Consider the following 24215-nt stretch of genomic DNA (forward strand, 5'->3'; position numbering starts at 1 on the left):
GTCTTAAGGGTAATTATTAACCTTGCTTCAAGTTTACGCACTCCTTGCTTGCTTTAAATCCCTTGATCTGCAGCAGAACTAACTTTCTTTGAGATTTGCAGATCACTGACCTTGAGGACTAAAGGACCAGACTTTCTCAGAAGATAAGGCCTGACTACATTGAAAACAGCTGCCACTGATGCCAGCAAGTCCATTCCGGGTCATGTCAACATATGGCTACATCGCCTGGGCGCCAGCTTCTCCTGCAGGTTACCCTCCCCCTTTTTTCCCATGCCTTCCCGTTTAAAACTCTCCAGCTTCACCTGGACAGTGAAAATGGCTTTGAGACATTATTCCACCATCTTCCCAGGTTACCAGCTTCCTGAATAAAGCAACCTTTCCTTTCCCACCATCACTTGTCCTTCGAGTATTGATTTTTCTAGCAGTGAGCAACCAAACCTGAGCTTGGAACCAGTTCTCTGTCCAGTGACATCCTTAACAAATGCTGCTAGCAAAATTGGATATCCACATGCAAAACAATGAAGCTGAACCCTTGTCTTAAACCATACACAAAAATTTACTCAAAATGAATTAATGACCTAAACAAAAAACCAAAAATTATACAATTCCTAGAAGAAAACACAGGGAGAGAGTTTCATTTGCACTGGATTTGGCAATGATTTCTTAAATATGATACTAAAAGCATAAGCAACAAAAGAAAAAACAGACAAATGAAACTACCTATATGAAAAACTTCTCTACATCAAAGGAAACAATTAACAGAATGGGAGAAAATACCTGCACATCATATATCTGATAAGGGATTAATATCCATAATATATAAAGAATTACTACAACTCAACTACAAAAGGAAAAAAACCAAATAACCTGTCTGAAAAACAGACAAAGAACTTGAACAGATACTCCTCCCAAGATGATACACAAATGACCAATAAGCATATGAAAAGATGCTCAAGATCACTAATCATTAGAGAAATGCAAATCAAAATCACAATGAGATATCATCTCATACCCATCAGGACAGCTAATAAAAAAAAAATAAAATAAAATAAAATAAAAAACAACCCAGAAAACAAGCGTGTTTGCTGAGGATGTGGAGAAATTAGAACCCTTTACACCGTTGGTGGAAGTGTAAAATAGTGCAAACACTATGGAAAATGATACGGCATATCCTCAAGAAATTAAAAATAGAACTAGCATATAATCCAGCAATCCCACTTCTGGGTATATATCCAAATGGAAAACAAGGTCTCAAATATCTGTATGCCCGTGTTTTAACAGCCCATGTTTTACTCACAACTGCCAAGAGGGGGAAACAACTCAAACATCCATGAATGGATGAATGGATACACAAAATGCAATACATACACAGAGTAGAATATTATTCAATCTGAGAGAATACTGTCACATGCTGTAACATGGACAAACTTTGAAAACATTATGCTAAGTGAAATAAGCCAGTCTCAAAAAGAAAATATTGTATGATTTCATTTATATGAGGTATCTAAAGTGGTCAAATTCACAGAAACAAAGTGGAATGGTGGTTCAAGGGGCAAGGAATGAGGAGTTATCTAATAGGTATGGAGTTTTGATTTGTGAAATGAAAAAGTTCTGGAGATCTACTGCATGGCAATGTGAATATACATAAAACTACTGAATTATGCTAAGAAAATGGTCAAGATGATAAATTGTATATAATGTGTTTTTTATAACAATTAACAATTTTTTTTAAAAAAACGCCTGTATAGTGGAAAACAAGGGGAAGAACAATTAGAAGGAAAAGAACAGAAGTTTAGAAAATACCATCTTCTAAAATAGTTGTAGTCAGAGCTGCAGATATTTTTAATGTTTCCTAGATTATTTCTGAAAATATGAAAATGTACAAAGTAATTTTTTTAAGTGACAAACAATGTATTCTGTTTAGAACTGTTTTCCACCAGCACCTCTTACACTCAGACCATTTTAATCCAGACTGAAATGTACTAATTTGAGTTCATATTTGTCTTATCCCTCAGAGGCCTGGACCTTAAGCTTCTGGACTGCAGAGGGGATTCTGTGCCCTCACAAAACCAGCCTAGCACTTAGCACATAGAAGGCTTAAGAAATATTCACTGATTAACTGTCCTCTACCGCTTCCTAAGGTCATTTATTTTATTCTAAAAATAAGATTAGAGTTAAAACTATTCACCAGACTGATTTATACCATCACTCTATTACCTATTATTACTAAAACTGATTCTTAAAACCCTTTCCTGAAAATTCCCTTTAAAAGTAAAGTAAACTCAATTATTTATTTCATTCATCTCTACGGCTAACGGGCTTAAAGATGAAATCACTGCAGACTAGAATGCACCCTGTGTATTAAAATAGAATTAGAGGTACCAGTAGAAATAGGTAGGCAGGGAGGTAGGTAGGTAGGTAGAGAGATGGATGATAGGTAAAGAGATATAGGAGTGTGTATGTGGCATGTGTGTACATGTGAAAGCATTCCCCCGTTTTATCTACTAAGAGTGCCTAGAAGCAATAGCACCCCAGGATCAATGAGCACACCTGTACTCAGATCTCAGTGTTTAACTACTATACCTCTCTAAAAGTAACCAACTTTGCCTGAATAAGTAGCTGATTAAGGATGAAGTAGGTAAAGTTCAACATGAGCCTGGAACATCTTGTACAACAAAATAACAAAGTGCTCAAACAATGATGAAGACCTGTTCAGAGGACACAGCAATGCAAACTGATCCATAATGAGAAAAAAGCAGACCTATGATCACCTGGAACCAGAGACAGAAACAGAGATGGACTGTATCAGGGAATGAGGAATATTCTGGGGATGATGCAAATGTTTTGTACATTTATTGTGGCAGTGGTTTTCATGGATGTATACTGTACATATGTCAAACTCACACTGTATATTTTAAATAGACAGATTATATATAAATTATATTTCCAATAAAGTTGATTTAAAATAAAATCACAGAAACTAATTTGAAGGAGCTTTCATGGGCCAAATCTGGTAGTATCAAAATAAATAACAGTAACAGATTAATACCTAGTAAATAAAATAGAACCCACTGGTGAGTCCACACCGATAAATAAACAAACTGAGCAGAAAGAAAAGTTCTTTAGAGAAGAATGTCAATTTTATAGTCTCAAAGTATTTCCCCACAAGACACTTACCAATTATAAAGAAAACAACAGTACCCTTACACTGGCAGCACAGCTTTAACCTAGTAATTAAATTGAACATCACCAAAAAGAAAGCACAGACATCATGTGCCTCCTGATACGATGCAATGAGATAACATTTTGTAATCCTGTTAATAAAAGACAACCTGAAACTAATCATGAAGAATCTGAAGGAAAGCCCAAACTGGGATCCATTATATAAAATATCAGCATAAATCCTTCAAAATTGTCAAAAAACACAATGAAACACTGGGAAACTATTCTAAAGAAACTTGAGAAATAAATTCCCTGCATAGTCTTGTCCAGAATTGGGAGAAAAAAACAACTATACAAAGCATATACTAAAACAATTAAATCTGTATGTGAACTATGAAATAAATAATAGTCAATATTAAACATTATCAATATTTAATGTCAATTTTGAAAATATACTGAACCTCACTACATACATTTTTCCATACAGAAAAAGATCTACTTTAGATCCCTGCATTACCACCTTCGAATTTAATTTCTCTTACAAAAAACAAAAAACAAAACAAAACAAAAAAACAAGGGTGCCTGGTGGCTCAGTCAGTTCAGTGTCAGACTCCTGGTTTCAAGCTCAGGTCACCATCTCAGGGTTGTGAGATCAAGCCCCACATCAGGCTCTGCGCTCAGGGCAGAGACTGCTTGAAATTCTCTCTCCCTCTCCCTCTGACCCTCCCCCTGCTCACTCACACATGCTCTGTCTCTCTTTCTCTCTAAAATAAATAAATAGACCTTAAAAAAAAAAAAAACTAAACTCCACAGCAATTCTTAAAAATAAAAATAATTTAAATTCAGCTTTGGGATAAAATGTTCTCTCTTTTTTTTTAAGATTTTATTTATTTATTTGACAGAGAGAGACACAGCCAGAGAGGGAACGCAAGCGGGGGAGTGGGAGAGGGAGAAGCAGGCTTCCCACCAAGCGGGGAGCCTGATGCGGGGCTTGATCCCAGGACCGTGGGATCATGACCTAAGCCGAAGGCAGATGCTTAACAACTGAGCTACCCAGGCGCCCCTGGGATAAATGTTCTCAATCATACTTTTAAATGGTGAGCAAATTTAAGATGAATTTGTGGGTAAGCCTATAAATGAGGGCAATCACAAAATATTAAATGATATTCTGGCTACACAAAAAACTAATTTATTATCTGAATATGAACAAAAACAAAAGCAAGATTTTTTAATTAAAAAATTCTAAAATCTCTGAAGTAGTTATGACATTTGCAAACTCAAATCAAAACATTAGTACATCTTAAGTGGAAAGAAATCAGATAACATAAGTAGTATTAACTCATAATCAGGGTACTAAACTTTTACTTTGGGTTGAAACAGACATCAGGGAAGGAAAAATATTAAATTATTTGCCTAGATACTTAGTTCATTTTAAGTCCCTGTCATAGCTGCTTTTTACAAGTAGAAAAACTGAAGCTCATAGTTCAACAAGAACAGAGTTTCAAAAAATACCAAATAAACATCAGATCATATATAATTTTATTTAAATCTATTCAAATTTTTTAAATAATCTACCTGAATCCTCCTGGGCTTCATGAGTTTCACCATCATCTGTTACCTCTAATTCTTTCACAAAATTTGAGGGAAACAGTCCCAACTTGTTGTTCAGCGTTCCACTCCACCAGCCTTCTTCTACCTGAAAGAGTTCACAACTCAAAAATAATAAAAAGTTCTCTTAAGTAAAATCTTCCCACTATGGGAAAATTAAACTACATTAAGTGAATGAGCACAAAGTTAGTGATGCAAAATAATCCCTCTAAATCTGTAAGAAAATGGTGAAAAATATATTTTAAGTAGATTAAATCTAAATTGATTAGACTTATCATATATGGGATTAGTCATATCAGTAGCATTTACAATGAGAATTTGTAATCAACTGCAATCCACGGTGTAAGTAATTTTTATAAAAGTATCAGATAACCAAGAATAAGGTATTAATAGCAGAAAGTAGATAGCTCTCTTCTGGAACATCACTCTTTTAAACACCACTGAGCCTCAATTTGTAATTATTTCAATATTTGTAATATGTTTCATATATTATTTAAGTATATGAAAATTCAGATTTAGAAAAAGTTTGATGAATATAAGAATATAACTTCCCAAATGCCACATAAAATTACTAAGCCTTTTACTTAAACAGTGAATCTTAACCCAAGTAAGAAAAAGAACACTCCCCAAACATCAACCAGAAATATCCTCGGGAACCAAACTCTTTAGAAAAATACTTACATTCACTAGTAACAAGGTTACTAATTTTCATGGTTATTTAATACTATTTAATAATTTTTAAAATGTGTAATTTTTACATAGGATGCTAAAAGGTCTTAATAGGTAAAAGAAAAATTTTAAGAGTAAACTATTCACTTAACAGCAGAACATGAAATATCACTACTAGAAAAGGCTCTTTATTTAAAATATGTTTTAAATGTTTTTCACTTCAGAATTACAAAGCAAACTTTAATAAGTTATTCGTCCAACAGGCACTCACTATGTATGAGCCATGGTGTTAACTGCTAGTGAAAGACTGAGAATTTGCATATAAGAAATCTCTGCCCTTGAGTGAAACAATCTAAAGAAGAAAACAAATACTAAGCAGATATTACAATGTAATGTAAGAGGTACTACAACAAAAGTATGAACAAATTGCTGTAAGAGCACAAAAGGGCTTAAAAGATTCAAAAAGGCTTCCCTAAAAAGAAATGACAAAAAAAGCTGAATATTAAAGACTGAATAAGAGTTTTCTAGGTACAAACCAAGTTAAAAATACGGTGACATAAAAATAAAGGATTTATTCCTGGAATATATACAGCTGAAATACAAGATGGCTAGAATACAAACTGTTGGAGGGAGAAATGGAAAGCTCTTAAGACTGAAGAGTTCAGAATTTTTTAGCAGACTTAAGGAGACACCAAAGGATTGAGAGTTCTTCAAACCAAGGTGATGGAGATATACAGACCAAACTGTAACAGATACAACTGAGAAAAACATCAGGAAACTTAATTGTCTACACCTGCAATCCCAAATTGGCAGCAACTGAGTAGTTAGGGTAAAAATAACCTTGTAATTCCCATAAATTAAGGAATTCCTAAGAGGCAGGATAGTATAGCAGTAAAGAATAATGACTCAAATTGTAGATTCGGATTCTGGCTCCTCTGCATCCCATGCATATGGACTTGGGCAAAAATGGCTGAAACAAGATCTCCTATCCCACATGATCATCTACAAGGTAACCTTGACATTCCACCAAAGATGGTCTTTGTTCCATTGCCTTCAATCTTGCTGGCTTTTGACATGCTTGTAGCCAACAGAATATGGTGAAAGTGACACTATCACTTCCAAGGTCAGATTATAAAAGGCTATCACCATGTTTGCTGAAATGTTTATACTAAGAGCCCTGAAATGGCATGCAATAAGTCCAACTATCTTGGGGCCTCACACAATGAGAAAGCCAAGTCAAATGGAGAAGCTACCTAATAGGTCTCCAGAGGCAGTCTTCGAGCCTTTTAGGTACCAATCACGTCAGTTAAGGCGCCTTCCCATGATTCCACCAGCACCCGAACTTTGAGTCTTTCCAGTTGAGCCCTCCAGACATCTCGGAACAGAGGCACAAGCCATCCCAACCGTGCCCTATCTGAAATCTTGAGTCACACAACCCATGAACCTAATAAGATAGCTATTCTTGGCTACAAAGTTTGCACCAGCATGTTATGCAGCAACAGTAACTAGAACAGCCCATCACTTATCTTCCATGACTCCATCTCTTCATATATAAAATGGATATAAAAATTCCTGTCTGCTTAGGTTGTTTAGAAATTTAAAGAAAATAAATGTGAAACACTTAGCATAATGCTTTAGACACATAGCCTCTATAAACATTAACTATTATTATTACCACCTGGTAGAAATAAAACAGAATTGTCTCATATATATTGGAATTTAATATAAACATTAAGTGATAAATTATATTACATGATGTTATGAATCCCCATGACTATATCTGATATCAAAACATATACTTTGAAAATGGGATCTTCAGCTGCCAAATGAAATTTTTAATATTCTTTTAACGGTAAAAGAAGAGATATGAAAAGTTATGTGTACCATCTTTTTAAATCTCACTGTAATATATTAAAATGTGGGAAAAGTGTTTTTGGTTCACATTTGAATGTGACAATTCAAACAAGGCAAAGCTTTTAAAAAGATTCTGTTTTTTGTATCCCTCTGCTATGCAGAAGGTAAAACTGCTTCTATTTTACTGCTTTGGGCCTAAAAGGAATTCAGAATCGAAGGAAATGTTTATTTTTATTCTTAGCTACTTAGATTACATTAATCTTCAGCTTAAAAATTTTTATTCCTAAAGTCAACACATACAAATACAGTACACAACCAGGTGTAGTAAGAATTTAAAGCTTTATTCCAACAGGTAAGACAACCTTACATTAAGACATTAAAGAAGCATTTTAAAACCTGTATCTTAAAATTTTTATAAAATACAATGAAACTGGCAAAAAAATTCTAATGAAAAATTAATACTCTTACAAAGCAGTTTTCTAATACCCAGAGCATCAATTCCAATTGCTGCTTTATCTCTAGCATGTTTTCCTTACCTCTTCACTAATATCAATAATATCTCCCACTTTCAGCTCCAGTTCATCCTCATTTTGTGGAATATACTCAAAGAGAACTTTACACTGACGCTTCTTGGTCTCTAAAAGAAGTGACATAGTAAAAAATGAAGTTAAGAAAGATCATTAAAACAAACAATAGCACCTTTATTTACACACCATATTTATTGTCAAAGAATTCATATGTATGAATAAAACAGAACATGTAAGCATTCTAAGCAGCTAACCACAATCAGTTCTGGCTGGCTTTTCACCTTGCCCCCACATTATGCATGCCAAAATAAATTCAAACCAAATACAAATAAGGTACATGGTTCCCAGCCATGAAATCTATTTATACATCTAATCCCACCAATTAGACCAAAGTAAAATATCCAATGCCAATTTTGAAACTTAAAATATAAACAATAAAAGACACTGTTGGCACAACAAATTTTTTCACAGACAAGCTGTCTTCCAAGCCAGTAATTTTCAGACTACTTCCTGATCAAAGTCTGGAAATACTAAAAATGCACTAATTTAAGAGTGTCTGTGTTAAAAAGCCACAAAATGAGAAAGTCCAAAATGTATATTAAGAGTTCTATTTTCTGACATATAAAAATCAAACTCACCTAGGTAAAGATAATAATTTTACTTAGTTTTCAAACAAGTTTCATTTATTCAAATAAGTGACAATCATTTATAACCATCCAGGCTTGTGGCTCTCAACTTCTTTCAAACTCTAAGAGTTGAGAACTCAGATTCACCCCCATCTTTAAAACTGACTCATTAAAGCACCTATGGGTAGACGATCAGGTAGAACTGATTCAAGGATAACTTCTTGCTATTCAAAGTATGTTCCTCAGACCAGCAGCAAGAAATGCAGTATCTCAGGCTCCACCTTGGACCTACCCATTATGAACTGAACTGTGTCCTTGACTATATTGGGAGGTGGGGCCTTTTTGGGGAGGTAATTACAGTTAAATAACATCATAAAAGGGAGCCCTAATCCCCACACACACTTAATTGTGCACATGTGCATGTGGGCATACACACACCAAAGGCCATGTGAGGATACAGGGGAAAGGCAGGTACTTGCAATTCTGGAAAAGAGGCCTCACCAGAATCCAACTCTAACAGCACCTTGATTTTAGAATTCTAACCTCCAGAACTAAGAGAAAATAAGCTTCTGTTATTTAAGCCACCTAGTCTGGGGTATTTTGTTATAGCAGCCCTTGCAGGCTGAATCAGAATCTGCAGTTTAAGATCCCCTAGATGATTCTTAATCTTGTACTCAGTGATCTAATTATACTGATTTCTAATTGCTTGAAAATGACAAATCCTATTCCTTCTAAAACTTAAATATACTTTTTTTTGAGGCACCTGGGTGGCTCAGGCAGTTAAGCGTCTGCCTTCAGCTCATGATCCCAGGGTCCTGGGATAGATCCCCATGTCAGGCTCCCTGCTCAGCAGGAGAGTCTGCTTTTCCCTTTCCCTCTGTCCCATCCCCGCTCGTGCTCTCTCATGCTCTCTCTCTCTCTCAAATAAATAAATAAAATCTTTAAAATATATATATACTGTTTATTTGGCCAAGGACGCTTTACTTTAATCCACAGAGTCCACCTTTCTCGGGCTTCAACTCATCTTCAGGTCTCAACTAAGAAGAAACCTCTTCCCAAATAGCTTTCTGAATTAGGCACTCTTCCTTTGTGTTTCTATAGCACTCTATACTTACACTATTTAATTCTGTAACCTACCTGTTACTGACAACTCACTTCTTCCTTTTTATTCTATCATAATGATTTTTTCATGTGTGTATACCCCATCCTCTGTAGGCTAAAGATAAATGGGCACTGAGTTTAACTGCTTTCTCCCTAGTATCTAACATAGTGCCTGGCCTACTGTCAGGCCCATTAAATATTTTTGAATGAATTAACATTTATCTAGGCCTAACTATAGGGCATTAATGCCAAGAAATATCATGCCAAGAGTATCTACATTCCATCAATCCTTTACAAACACCAACAATCCTGTGACTTTTCTTAAGAAATTAAATACACACTTAAGCAACTAAAAGAATTTAGGAAACAGGGAACAAATTAGTATAAAATACAAATACATAATGAGACAGTAAATATTTAGAGCAAACTACAAATATCCCAAAAATTAATAGAAAGGACAGGTTTGAACTGGAACAGACGTGGAAGAATTCAAAGAAAAATGATCAGAGTTACACAATTAAAGATGAACACAATACAAGAAGGTGGAAAAGACGTGGCAGATATTCTAGATAAAAAAGTTTCCCCAGGGGTGCCTGGGTGGCTCAGTCGTTAAGCATCTGCCTTCGGCTCCGGTCATAATCCCAGGGTCCTGGGATTGAGCCCCGCGTCGGGCTCCCTGCTCAGCGGGGAATCTGCTTCTCCCTCTCCCTCTACTGTTCCCCCTGCTTGTGCTCTCTCTGTGTCTGTCTCTCTCTCTGTCAAATAAATAAATAAAATCTTTAAAAAAAAAATTTTTTTTTTTAAGTTTTCCCAAAGAAATAGGAGTTGATAATACAAGGATTCTAAAAAAATTGTTGTTGCTGACAACAAAAGAGAATGCTTAAAAGCAGTCTAGATAGATACAACTTCACTACATCAAGTCATAACCTCTCCAAATAAACTTCTGTATATAGTAAAAAAAAGATGCCATGCTACAGAAGAAATAACACTAGCTTGGAAGTCAGAAGACTTGGGTTCTAGTACAGCTGTCATTTCCTCATTATTTGACCTAAGTTCTCTGGGAATCAATGTCCTGAACTACAAAATAAAAGAGTTAGACTAGACAACCATGACCGTTACTTCAGTTCTGATATTATATGGATCTATGAAAACTGTTTACCAAAACAAAAAATAAATCCAACTGAACCTCCAAAACAATAAAAGAAGCATATTAACATGCAATCAACACATGAAAGAGGTACAAAATAGATGACAATCAAATAGAAAAATCTAGTCTCCAAATAAGAAACAGTTATACCTCAGTAATTGTTTCCTCCATTTCATAATGGAATATCTGATTTTAAAAATGTTTTACAATAGGGCGCCTGGGTGGCTCAGATGGTTAAGCGTCTGCCTTCGGCTCAGGTCATGATCCCAGGGTCCTGGGATCGAGTCCCACATCGGGCTCCCTGCTCCTTGGGAGCCTGCTTCTCTCTCTCTCTCTGTCTCTCATGAATAAATAAATAAAATCTTTTAAAAAAATAAATAAATAAATAAATAAATAAAAATGTTTTACAATAGAAGAAACCAAAGAAAGTAAACACTGACCATACTTTTTTTTTTTTTTTTAAGATTTTATTTATTTATTTGACAGAGAGAGAGAGAGCGCAAGCAAGTGAGCACAAGCAGGGGGAAGGGCTGAGGGAGAGTGAGAAGCAGGCTCCCCGCTGGCAGGGAGCCTGATGTGGGACTCGATCCCAGGACCCGGAAATTATGACCCGAGCCCAAGGCAGACGCTCAACCAGCTGAGCCATCCAGGCACCCCAACACTGACCATACTTTTATAACTAACCTAGAGTTTACAGTATAATTTTTCAAATGTCACCTTTCATCACATCTCAGAGTAAATTTTTAGGTAGTAATTTAATAGTGGCTTTTATGCATACTGCAGGAAAACTTCTCATTTCTTACACTATAGATAAATACAGTCCCTAAATACTTTTGGAAGTTGAAGTGAGCTTGAGAAAATGTGTCCATTGTAGTTAGCACTTCATAGGTGAAGGAGAAATGATCTACATTACTGAAAAATTCTATTCTGCTCAGGGTGCACTTCACAGAAAATCCTATCATTTGATAATCTTAGGCCTTTAAAAAAAATGTAGCTTGCTTCTTCTTAATGAGTATGAATATCTTTTAAATAACTTAAAGTAGATAAAGAGTACTAATTAGCTCCCCCGCACCCAAGCATATCAATAACTTTGAGGAGCCTAGTTGTATCATAACCAAAAACTTTGAGTTTGTGTTTTCCCTGTTCACACACTAGGCATAATTCACCAGAGTGTTTTCCAAAGTAGTTTGCAAAATTATTTGCAAATAATTTTTCCCCCAAAGGAAAGAGCCACATTGGATAAAAAATATCTGAACGGCCCCTATTATTACTACAAAATATGAGCCGTTTATTTAAACTTAGGATTTTCTGTTTTATTTCCTATTTTAGGAAAAATAGAAAGTAACTTTACTTTTTTAAGTTGCTTAAACAAAATTCTCTACAACATTATCTCTGTGCCTGATTTTATAAGGGTCTCAGCAGCAATGTGACCTGTACCAGTTTTTGCTATGAGATGTGCAAATTTTTCTCTTCTATAACTTTAGCAACTTATAGTAATTGTCCTGGAAAACATTATTCTGTGCTCACCCTAAAAAACACCTGTTTGTTTTACCAGTTATTATGGTTAGCTTACACACATAAGCGAAAGTGTGGCTTTGTGACTAGACTTCATGAAATAGCCAACACTTTTTTGGCTTGGGAGACTAAAGAAGAATAGCTAACAAGCCCAGTTTCCAGCTACTTAACACCACAGTATGTACTTGAAACTCTCTTTTTAAGTTGCTTAAACAAAATTCAATACACATGCAGATGCACTTGTCTTGGCATACAGAGATTAAAATTGAACATTCACATTGCAGATTATTTTATCAACTTTTACAATGGTTTTTTAAATTATTAATAATACTGGATAGTAGTATCCACTACTATTTAATATTAAAATAAACCACCTTTTGAATAACTGGTCTATTTTGTGAACTAAGGATATGATACAAACAACAACAAAAAAAAATCAGATTAAAAAAAAAAAAACATTAGCTTGCTTTTCCTGGAAAATCAATCTGAAAGCAAAAACAACCTGCATCCTGTTTTACATGTTAGCTAGCACCAAATTACCAATTTAGTCCTTGCAAGAACATGCACTTAAAAACAAGTTATGGAGGATCCTCAGGAAAAAGTCTGATAAACCTCCTGGCACCAACTACATAATGGTTTTTCCTTTTACAAGAAAAAGAATTATAACCAGTGTTCTTGAGGAAGGTAAAATTTAGTACATCTTCTCTTATTAGAAGACAAAAATGAATAAAATAATCATAACCCTGAAGTCCTTTGTCTAGTCTCTACTTAAGAAAACTGTCCTTTTATAGCTCAGTAAAACTAAAGAAAGTGGTAAATGGATTTTATAATAGACAGATGTCATAAATTAACTCTCCAGTGGGCCTAAAAATTCTCCTGTGCACAAAAATTCCATATAGAGGTACACCTGTAGGATATGAAATACTCTCGGTAATCTGTCCCCCAGTCTCTAAAACAGAGTCTGAGCATCCAGGACAATTAAAACTATTGAAACTGTTCACCTTCAGGCAGTAGTCTGAAAGCAGTATGCGTAATATCTAAATATTGTTTGTACAATGCATTTACTGGGAAACAACACAGAATCCTTTAATTGGTCTGTCTTATTGTCATGAAATCTTTTTAATTTTTATGATAATCTGTTTTCATCTTATGAAAATAATCAAAGGATGACCGAACCGAGAAAGTAAAGGTTTCCCCCAAACTTCACAGACAGTAGCACGGAAGTAGCAAGATATAAGGAGACTCTATAAAAATCATAAATAGTCTTATATTTGTAAAATGTATATAAACAAAATTTCTTTACCGCAGACTACTTGGTACCACAAGGGATTTACAGACCACAATATCAAAGACATTGATCTAAGATAAATATGGTTAAATACTCATTTACCACTTATTAACTCAAATTAATCATGTAATTCAGTATTCAATCTCTCAAGGGGCTTCAGGTCTTACTATGTTAAAATACCATCTGCTCCCATAAATGCTGTATTTTGTACATGTTTAATATTTAATACTTTAGTAACTGTCTTTCCCAATACCGTAAGCTTTTTGAAAACAGCAATATTAGCTGTCTTTTTTACCACTTTCTCACCAGCAGCAAAATAAAACTCAAGAGATTAAATGATCTAAGGTCATAAGATGGACTCAAACTCATGTCTGATTTCAAATGTGGTGCTCTCCCTCTATGCTAAAATGTTCTAACATATTTATAGAGTACTAACTACCTAAAAGGACTGCTGGGCCAATCACCTTGTGAAACTGAATGTCTATATTCAGATGTCTAACCAATGAAGAAAACATACTACCAAAATGCATGCATCTATACTGCTTAAAGATGAGCAGACATCTTAGCATAAAATAAATTTTATTTATGGTATAAATATATAAATTGTATTAAAATAAATTTAAGGCAAAGCATCAACTATTCAACAGAACCTGTAAGGCTAATAAGAAAACAAAGCCCCATATTTTAATTTCTAATTCCTATAAACAATTGTCAGCAGGTCATGCTCAATTATTGTATGAAGAATGACTACAAGGGCCAATAACTAGTAACATGAGAATATGCAGGAAGTTTCTGCAGTCCACTGCAAAAGGTTAAGCTAATTTTTCTTAACGTAACTTATGAACGGTTATAAAACATCCTTTTGATTTGAACAGGAAAGAAATTATTTACATACTCTTCTTAATGTTTTTGGTTTGTGGATGTGGTTGAATTCCTCCAGCTGGAAGTCCATAGGTGCTTATTCGTTGTACAAGACTTGCTACATTCCCATGTCTTTCCCGTTTAATGGGCAAATTGTCATCCTTGGATTCTGTCTCTCTCTTAATTTCCTATAAAAGAGGAAATCAGTAAATAGGCAAATTAAGTTGTATTTTATTAAATTAAATCCTCAAATGTAAAATACCAAAACACAGGTACAGTGATTATATAAAACATGACATCAAATTTTTCTCTGCCCACACATATCTAAAGAATGCAGCACACTTTGGTAACAGTGACTCATGAGTTTAAGTCTTACCAGAACTGGAGACAGACTTAAAGAAAGACAGGCTGAAACACCACCTCCACCCCAAGATACAAAGAAACTCTGAGATATATAAACAGTGAAACAAACAATAATTCTAAATCAGGGTGGGCAAACTTTTTCTATAAAGGGCCAAATAGTAAAATACTTTAGAATTTGCGGGCCATATAATCTCTACTGGAAAAATGAACCCTACCATTTGTAGTGCAAAAGCAGTTATATACTTATATGAATGAACATAGCTATACTCCAAAAAATTTTATTTATGGACACTAAAATTTCAGTTTCATGTAATTTTTACATGACATTAAATGTTCTTTTGATTTCTTCCAACTATTTAAAAATTCTTAACTAGCATTCTCAGCTCATGGGTGTTATAAAAACAGGAGATGTTCAGATTTGGCCTGTGGGCTGTAGTTTGATGAAACCTGTTCTAAGTCATAGTTCTAACAGAAGATATGCAAACCTTCATGAAAAGAAGGGGCGCCTGGGTGGCTCAGTGGGTTGACCATCCAATTCTTGATTTCAGCTCAGGTCGTGATCTCATGGTCATGGGGTCAAGCCCCAAGTTGGGCTCCCTGTTCAGCAGGTAATCTGCTTGAGATTCTCTCTCCCTCTCGCTCTGCCCCTCCCCCTGCTCTTTCACACTCTCTTTCTTTCTCTAAATAAATAAATCTTAAAAAAAAACCCTCATGAAAAGAAGTATGCAATTAAAAAAAGACAAATGGAAAGTCATTCCATGTTCAGTGATTAAAAGTTCAATTATGGGCGCCTGGGTGGCTCAGTTGGTTAAGCAACTGCCTTCGGCTCAGGTCATGATCCTGGAGTCCCTGGATCGAGTCCCGCATCGGGCTCCCTGCTCGGCAGGGAGTCTGCTTCTCCCTCTGACCCTCCCCCCTCTCATGTGCTATCTCTCATTCTCTCTCTCTCAAATAAATAAATAAAAATCTTTAAAAAAAAAAAAAAAGTTCAATTATTATAAGGATATCAATTCTCCCTAAAATTGATGCAATGATGCAATGCAATCCCAATTACTGTACCACAGATTTGGGAGAGCAATAAACTGGTTTTAAATTTGTATAGAAAAAAACGCAAAGAACAGCCAGAATACTTCAGGGAAAACAAAGTGAGGGGGCTTTTCTTTTTAATAAGATATAAAGAAAAACTATATGATACTATAATTTAGACAGTGTGGTACTAGCATAAAAAGACATACTGATAAATGAAACAAAATAGTCCATAAACAGAAAAGCTTGACTTATAACAGATAAAAAGCAAAGAAAAACACATGATGGCTCATAAAACTAATATTCCATATTTAGGGGGTTGGGAGAAAACTGTATTCCTATACCTCACACATTTGATAATAAAACTTAAAAATTTCTGTTTATTAAAAGTAGACATCAGAAAAGCAAATCACTAACCAGAAGATATTTTTCACATACAAAGTTAACAAAGAATTTGTTATCTCTAGGTGTTTACATCTACCACAAGGTTAACCAAGTTGTTACTCTCTAGCTGGTAGGATTTCAGACAATTTTCACTTCTTTATACTGTTCAAAATTGTTTCATGTTTGTTTTGTTTTTAACAATGCATATTATCTTAACAGTGAGAAAAAGAGTTTTTCATTTTGGGAAAACTATTACACTGGTCAAGAATTGTGAAAAGTTATTAAAGTATAAATCGTGGAAAATACAAAGTATTTCACAAAATGGGCTGCTTCATTTTTATTGGTAATTCACTTAAGGAAAAATACTCCAATTTGCTATTAACACATGGGATATCAACACCTGAAAACCTTAAGTTTTCAGACTGCACTAAGTATATTTCAAACTAATAAAAGCATAAAATTTTTGTAAAGAACGGTACTTACACAACTTCAACATGCTAAAAAGTATTCATTTTGAATTCTTCTTACTGTCTCATGAGCTGCCCACATTTTAAAAAACTAAAAGTCATATCTCTGAGGGCTATTGTTTTCTAATACAGGGACCAAGAACTTGGCTTGCCATTCAAGTTTTGTTCCTCTAGGAAAGTAACTCCAATTTGACGAAATGTGATTAAGAGTACAGGTTCAGGAGACAGATGACCTGGTTATAAATCTTGATTCAATCCTGTTCACTGGCTATATAACTTTGGATATTTGTGTTATCTTTTAATAAAAACTTACCACATGTATAAATATATTGAGACAATGCTTCTTGTTTCTAAAAAAAAAAAAACTTACAACATATTGCTCAAGACCTAGAAACATTTTAAGGACCTTCAATATTCTCAGAGACATAATCACATCTAAGAATATTAGATATAATAAATCTTCTGAGGGCATAAAACATAAAAGGAAAGGCAGAATGTGAATTAGAAGTATATAGACTACACTGAATAGAGAAGACTCAGGTTTACAACCTCCCAAATACATAGTGCCAACTAAGATGTTTAATCACAAATATCAAGTGACCTCAAAGCTCTAAGTAAAACTACAGATAAAGTTTGCTTTGAGCTCCACCTCCTCTTCCTCTGGAACCTCTTCTTGCTACAATCCACAACCACCAGATACACACACTCACTCACTCACCAACCTAATTTTCCCTAATTCCTGGACACACAGTGCCTCCAAATTACTCTTTGGCTATCATCTTCAACAGCAAATCTCACTGACTCCTATGAAGTGTTACTAAGGTGTCCAGTGTTTCTTCCTTCTTCTGCCCTTTACTTCCTTTTACCTAACCAGCCAGTAAATAAACTACTAACATAGTAGTATCTATTTTCTACCAACTTCACTTCCTTTCCTAACTTTGAAAAATGACTCCAGGAAATCCAGTAAAAAAGAATCCTCACTTGGGAAGTATCATATATTGACAAACAAACTCAGAAAAACTTTGAATTTCGCCCTACAAATGAGAAAAACATCCTACAAAATAGGTAGTATCAATGCAAAATTGGCCAAGAAAAAGACAATGTGGATAATCTTCATATAAATAAGAATGCAATTACACTAATTTGTTCCATAGATATGCAGTAAGAAGAGGCAATTTAGAGGGAGGCAAGAAATACAAGCAAATGAGAGGGAGCTAAAAAGTTTGGAAAGGATACAGTTATTCTTCATCTATTAAGATAATCAAAGATACTTAACTCTGCACTAACCAAAAACAACTTAAAAGATGACCAATAAAATTCACAAACCACTTCTTCATGTTTTAATATATCTTCATAATAATTTGGTTATCTAATCATAGCCAATGCATGATCATAATCTGAAAAAAGAAAGCAATTAATTTCTATATCACAGAATTAAATAAACATCACAAAGAATAATAAAAACCAGATTAAAGGGCAAGAGTCTTTTTTTTTGTTTCTCAAATGAAAGAGGTCATCCTAAACTGAGTCACAGTTCTTACGCTAATTAAAATTTAAGGAATACACTTAATGTTTTTAATATAACATTAAGGATTTCCAAAAGTGTTATTAAAACTAGTACCTCCAACTTTACAAAACATAAATCAGAAGATATGGAAAAGTGATATTACTAAAGATGTATGAATATAAGCAGAATTAAATGTTTATTTAAGATGTCCACTGTTTTAGCTTTGGCTGCATCCATTAGACCCATGTTTGAAAATGAGGTTTGCAACCTAACAAAAATGGTTTACCCTATTCCTAAAGTTTTTATTTTGTTTTTTTAGAATGTAAGTAATAGTAAATAAGGAATCATGTACCTCAAGTCATTAGATTTTCATTTTTATGTCTAAATTAAATCAGATAGTAGCAAAGAACCTTTAAGTCCAAAGTGAAAAGGACCAACAGGAGAAAATCTCCTTAATATGAAATAAGTATACACCTCCTGAGTGCCAACATATCAAAATCATGAAGGAAAACAACAGATATAACAGGACTATTTTGAAAGTTTCTAAATTTATTCTTTCCCGCAAATATGCTATTCTCCACACAACTGCTGCCTCTCCAACTTGGACAAAGGGCCTTCCTATTGCAACTGCCCCTCCCCCACTGGAAAAGACAAAAGTAGGAAAAGAGAGAAAAAGTTATGTACATTCATTGTCAATGGAATCCTACTCCTTTCTCTTTTTCCATCACAAGAATGTTAATGACAGTCAAGAGAAGTAGAGTGGGAAAGACACTAAATAAAGAACTCAGACATACTACACTGAAAACACCCCAGTAATTTATAATGGTCACATTTTTCATACGAGTTATATGGATTTAAAAATGTTATTTGTGCTTGCAGTTCTAGGATGAAGGGATTTTAGGATAAGAATGGCAGGTAATGAGGGCTAATGTATCTATGACTCAAAAGACATTAGACCTACATGGAGATCCTTCTCCCAAAGCTGCTAGACTCCTTGAGGCCACAGATGACATTATCAAGCAGGCAATGAGTGCTGATCCAAAAAGCAAGATCGGGAGATATCCCAGAAGCCCAGGTTCTGGCACTCAAACTTTCCAAGCTTCAATTATTTCTACAATTTGAAATACCTTAGCAGAAACAAAATGTATTAACTCCTTAAAGGGAAAAATCAGAATTTAACTTTCCAGGTAAGTCCAAGGTAAACATTAACATGATTTATATAATAATGTCTTAAATTTAAATTTATGGTTTAAATATAGGATATAAAGGGGGAAGGAGATACAAATAATTCAGTTAAAAAAATTTTCTATAGATAACAGTCTGTATCTGCCGCATTCCTAAATGTGGAAGGAGGTTGGAGGAGGGTTATAAGGAAAGAAATGTAATTTTCACAATAGCCACTTCTATATTCCTTGAATTTTGTTTCAACATGTATTATTTCAGTGATTTTTTTTTAAATAAAAAATTTGGTGTGCTCACAAACAACAGTGCTACAAGTCAAATTGTTCCAGGGCATTTAGAGAAAGATCTTAGTTGTATGAACACACATTACTACGTCTAAATCCTTACACATCTTTTCTAGCATTACCTGTACTGAACTATTTTGTTAATGCAGTGAACACAGCCTACACAGGATTCAGAATATTATCAAAAATATCCCAAGTCACAGAACAAATTGCTCTTAATCAGTGTGTATAATGTTTTACAGTATATAACAAAATATGTACTATAATGTATCATAAGTATAACTTTGACATTTTATCTACTGTTTTTATTGTAATTCCCAATAAGTTGTCTTCCATTTAGTATTCTGATATCTACAGTTGTTTTCTCATCTAATGTGTTTCAAATAATGAAAGTAAATCAAACACAAAATTTTCTCCTGATATAAAGACAGCTTCCTGAACTATTCTATTAAGGTCACCAATACAATCTCCTAAAACTTAAAAACATCACTGAGGTTTATCTAAAAGAACAGGTTTCATAAAATAAGGGATTCAAAAATATCAAGGTAACATAAAATCATGTTGACATTTCCTTCATTAAAAAAAATTCTTGGGTGCCTGGGTGGCTCAATTGTTGAGCGTCTGCCTTTGGCTCAGGTCATGATCCCAGGGTCCTGGAATCAAGCCCCACATTAGGCTCCTTGCTCAGCAGGGAGCCTGCTTCTCCCTCTACCTGCCACTCCCCCTACTTGTGCTCACGCGCTCTCTATATCTGACAAATAAATCAAATCTTAAAAAAAAAAACAGAAAATCTGCATTCTTCTAGAAAAATGTGATATTAAAAAAACAAGAAATCACTAAGATGCTTCCAAACTAGCCACATACATCAGATCATTATCTTATCCCCATACTGCCATTTCTCTTTAAAAGTAACTTTTTAAAAGTTTTTAAACACACTTAATGTCTGCTTAACCATTTAACCCATGGAATACAGAAATAAAATGCAAGATAAGTTGTCAAACTCCCCAATTTAAAAAAAAAAAAAAAAAAAGACTCAATGAGGGCCGCCTGGATGGCTCAGTCAGTTAAGTGTCTGCCTTCGGCTCAGGTCATGGTCCCAGGGGCCTGGGATCAAATCCAGCATGGGGCTCCCTGCTCAGCAGGCAATCTGCTTCTCCCTCTCCCTCTGCTGCTGCTCGCTCTATCAATTAATAAAGTAAAAAAAAAATCTTAAAAAAAAAAGATTCAGTGATTTGATTTAAATCTTTTTCTAAATGAGAAAAATATTGCTAGAAATTTATGTCAAAATAAAGAAAGAAATATCCAAATGACTTTTATTCACTTGCCAGCTCCCAAAAATACTTAAATGTTAAAACTTTTGTTTCCTTGTTCCTTATTATATCAAAAAGTCTAAAACACCTTATCAAGCTCTGAGAACTCTTCAAAAGGAAACAAAATTTCATTTTAAATTTAAAAAGATGGGAAAAAGCAATTCATTTACCAACATCTGAGACATCATCAATGAATATATCCACTTATTTTTTAAAGTAAAAAAATCATAATAACATCATGTAATAACCTATAATACCATCAGTATAAAGCTCACAAGAAAGCTATATCAAAGCTCACAAATAACATCCCTTATCCACACTGTCCTGCAAATACTCTTTAAGTACAACCAATAAAAGTATTTATTAATTTCTTTTAATATCTTATTTCACTCATATTTCTCTGCTTAAGAGAAACTAGCTATTACTACACCATTTCTAAAAGGAGAAGTTCTTTCTATGTAGTGAGTTTTTAGACCATTAAGGATATGCACTTCAATCTCTATTAAAATGCGTAACCATCTATCTGATGGCTACCAGAGGGCAGAGGGTTTGGGGAGATGGGTGAAATAGGCGATAGAGATTAAGAAGTGCACTTGTCCAGTGATGAGCACAGGGTGATGTATGGAACTGTTGTATCACTATATTGTATATCTGAAACTAATATAACACTGTATGTTAATTAACTGGAATTAAAATAAAAACTTTAAAAAATGCATCACCATCTAGATGGAATAGATCAACTGTTTCGTTAGTCCTCCCACTTAAGTACAGTTAAAAACTCTAGACATTACATATTAAAAATAAACAGATAAAAATATTCTGGAAGTGGAGAAAAGGAGATAGATCAGCCAAGAGAGCCCAGGTTCCTCAGAACCTGGTTAGTGAGCGGACAAGGTTTTCTTTTTGCCTCATATATTCTAGACTGAGTACTGGAGAAACCAGCAACTGTTACTGCCCATGAGAGGAGAGGAAAAAAGCTCCAAGAAAAGCCTGCTCTCTCCAGCAGAAGGACCAAGAAAAGGGTAACCTAGCAAGATGGAAACCAATCTACTGTAGTCAAATAATACAGAGAAAAAGAAATCAAACTAGCAGGGAGCCTAGACTTCCACCCTCACCAGGCTGTAACCAGACCACCCACTCACCACCACTACCCCATTTTTCCAGCCAGCGTGGTGTCAGACAAGGCCAAGTGGAGAGCCAAGACTCTCGTACCCACCAGGTGGGAATGAGCCCCCTTCTCCTCTCTGTCAGTGGAGGCCACAAGGCAGCACTAAGGAGGCATACCTGCCCTTTCATCAAGGGGGATTCAAGGACTAGTGAGCCGCAATCCTACACCACTCAGCAGTAACAAGCAGCTCTTCCCTCTACAAGTGTCCACAGAGACAGAGTGGGGAACTAGACTTGGAGGTAACTCATTCTTTTTTCAGCACAGCTTTTCTCTTTAGTAAGATACAATTTAAATGCAGATCCAAGGTCCTCAACCAATGTTATGATTTTTAAAAAATTACCGCCAATACTTCTACCAGGACATGAACACAAATCCTCAGCTTTAAATAACATGTCCTGACAGATGTCGGCTTTCTCTCCTTTCTCAGTAACTAACTTTCCAAAGGCATTTTAGTTGAGCCCCTTTATCTTCTTAGAACTACCTTTTCCATTCCAAAGAACTTAACAAAAAAAATTAATTTCCACCAGATCACTTCTCTAAATACATCCTGACTCCAAAGGCCATGTTCCTTTCCTAATGTCATGCTATCTTCTTGACATAGCTCTAGTAGAAAAGACCTATCAAAATTAGTTTTACCCTAAGGAGCTAGATCTTACACAAATCCGAACACATTAAAAGCTTTTTTATTGTCTAGCCTCTCGCACACAGTTGGTCCACTTTTAAACAGACTTGATCTGTTCCACCACAACCACCATGAAGACTATAGATTTGGTTTAGAGAAATAGGCTAATCAAACTAACTGCTTGTCCCATATTTTCTCATTTTAATTACTTTCTTCTTTATTTTTGTCCTTCCTTAAAAACAACTAGCTTTGGGGCGCCCGGGTGGCTCAGTCAGTTGAGTGTCTGCCTTCGGCCCAGGTCATGATCCCAGGGTCCTGGGACTGAGCCCTACGTCAGGCTCTCTGCTCAGCGGGGGGCCTGCTTCTCCTTCTCCCTCTGCCCCACGCTACTGCTTGCTCTCTCTCTAGTGCTCTCACTCTCTCAAATAAATAAAATCTTTTAAAAAAAATTAACTGCTAGCTTTTTAAAAAGAGAAATTAGAAAAGTTTTAACTTATTTACCTATTTTATTATTGTTTGATTTAACAGTACCTGGTATAGTATAGTCACCAGGAAAAAAAACCTATTTGTTGACTAAATTAACAATTTAGGTGATTTTCTTCTCTGACTTTCCCTTTATGAAATGGATGGGCAATTCCTAAGCAAAAAATAATAACAGGATAAAATAATAAATCCATAATGTATCTACTTGCAAAGTACAGACACTCAAAATCTAATTCCTACCAACAACCCAAACAGGTGGGATTCCCCACATTCACACAGGAAGAAATTCATACTCCAGAGTGAGACATCTTTAAGGAAGAACACACAGTAAGCATGTGTGTGGGTACGGGGGAGTAGGGGGTAAGAAGTCAAACAGAGGTCTATACATCCTGACTCCAAAGGCCATATTCCTTTCCTAATGCCATGCTATCTTCTTGACATAGCTCTAGTAGATTGGCAACCACAACTATCATATTAAGCCTACTTTCCTCTAATTTCAAGATCCTTCTCAAAGGGAATTCATTCCTTATCTCCTCTGCACCCTTCTGGGTTTTTCTGGCCAAACAACCTCAAAGATACTTTCCTAGAACACCCAAAGTAAAGTATTAAATGCCATTTTCCACCTCCCACAACTCACTTTTTTTTCTTTCAAAGCACTCATGACTATCAAAATTATCATCTTATTCATTCATTTTTTCATTTTTGTCTTCTCCCCACCATTAGAAAATAAACCCATAAAGAGAAGGGAACTTATCTGTTTTATCCACCATTGTGTCCCTAGCATCTATAAAAGTCCTAATACATAGAAAGAACCTTGGTAAATATTTAACAAATGAATAAATGGCAAACAGAAAAGAATAAAACAATGGAGAGGCAGGGTATGAGGAGGATATGCCACAATATTGCCACCAATCTTACTAAAACATAGCTCAATAGAGAGTGCCTGGGAAATCTGGTTTCTTCTTTTTTTTTTTTAGATTTATTTATTTCAGAGACAGAGAGAGAGAGTGGGTGCAAGCACACGAATCAGGGGACGAGCAGACGGAGAGGAGAGAATCTCA

General features: G+C 35.0%; 1 protein-coding gene across 1 annotated transcript in view; it reads right to left on the reverse strand.

Moving 5' to 3' along the window:
• CD2AP (CD2 associated protein) overlaps window positions 1-24215 on the reverse strand; it is a 133481-nt gene that overhangs the window by 69135 nt on the left and 40131 nt on the right. Inside the window, exons 3-5 of the mRNA XM_036110581.2 lie at window positions 14393-14546; window positions 7830-7930; window positions 4738-4858 (exon numbers count right to left, since the gene is read on the reverse strand). Of these exons, the coding sequence (XP_035966474.2) occupies window positions 4738-4858; window positions 7830-7930; window positions 14393-14546 (376 nt within the window). The remainder of the gene's footprint in view (window positions 1-4737; window positions 4859-7829; window positions 7931-14392; window positions 14547-24215) is intronic.

Source organism: Halichoerus grypus, chromosome 9, assembly GCF_964656455.1.
Source record: "Halichoerus grypus chromosome 9, mHalGry1.hap1.1, whole genome shotgun sequence".
Classification (NCBI taxonomy): Eukaryota; Metazoa; Chordata; class Mammalia; order Carnivora; family Phocidae; genus Halichoerus; species Halichoerus grypus.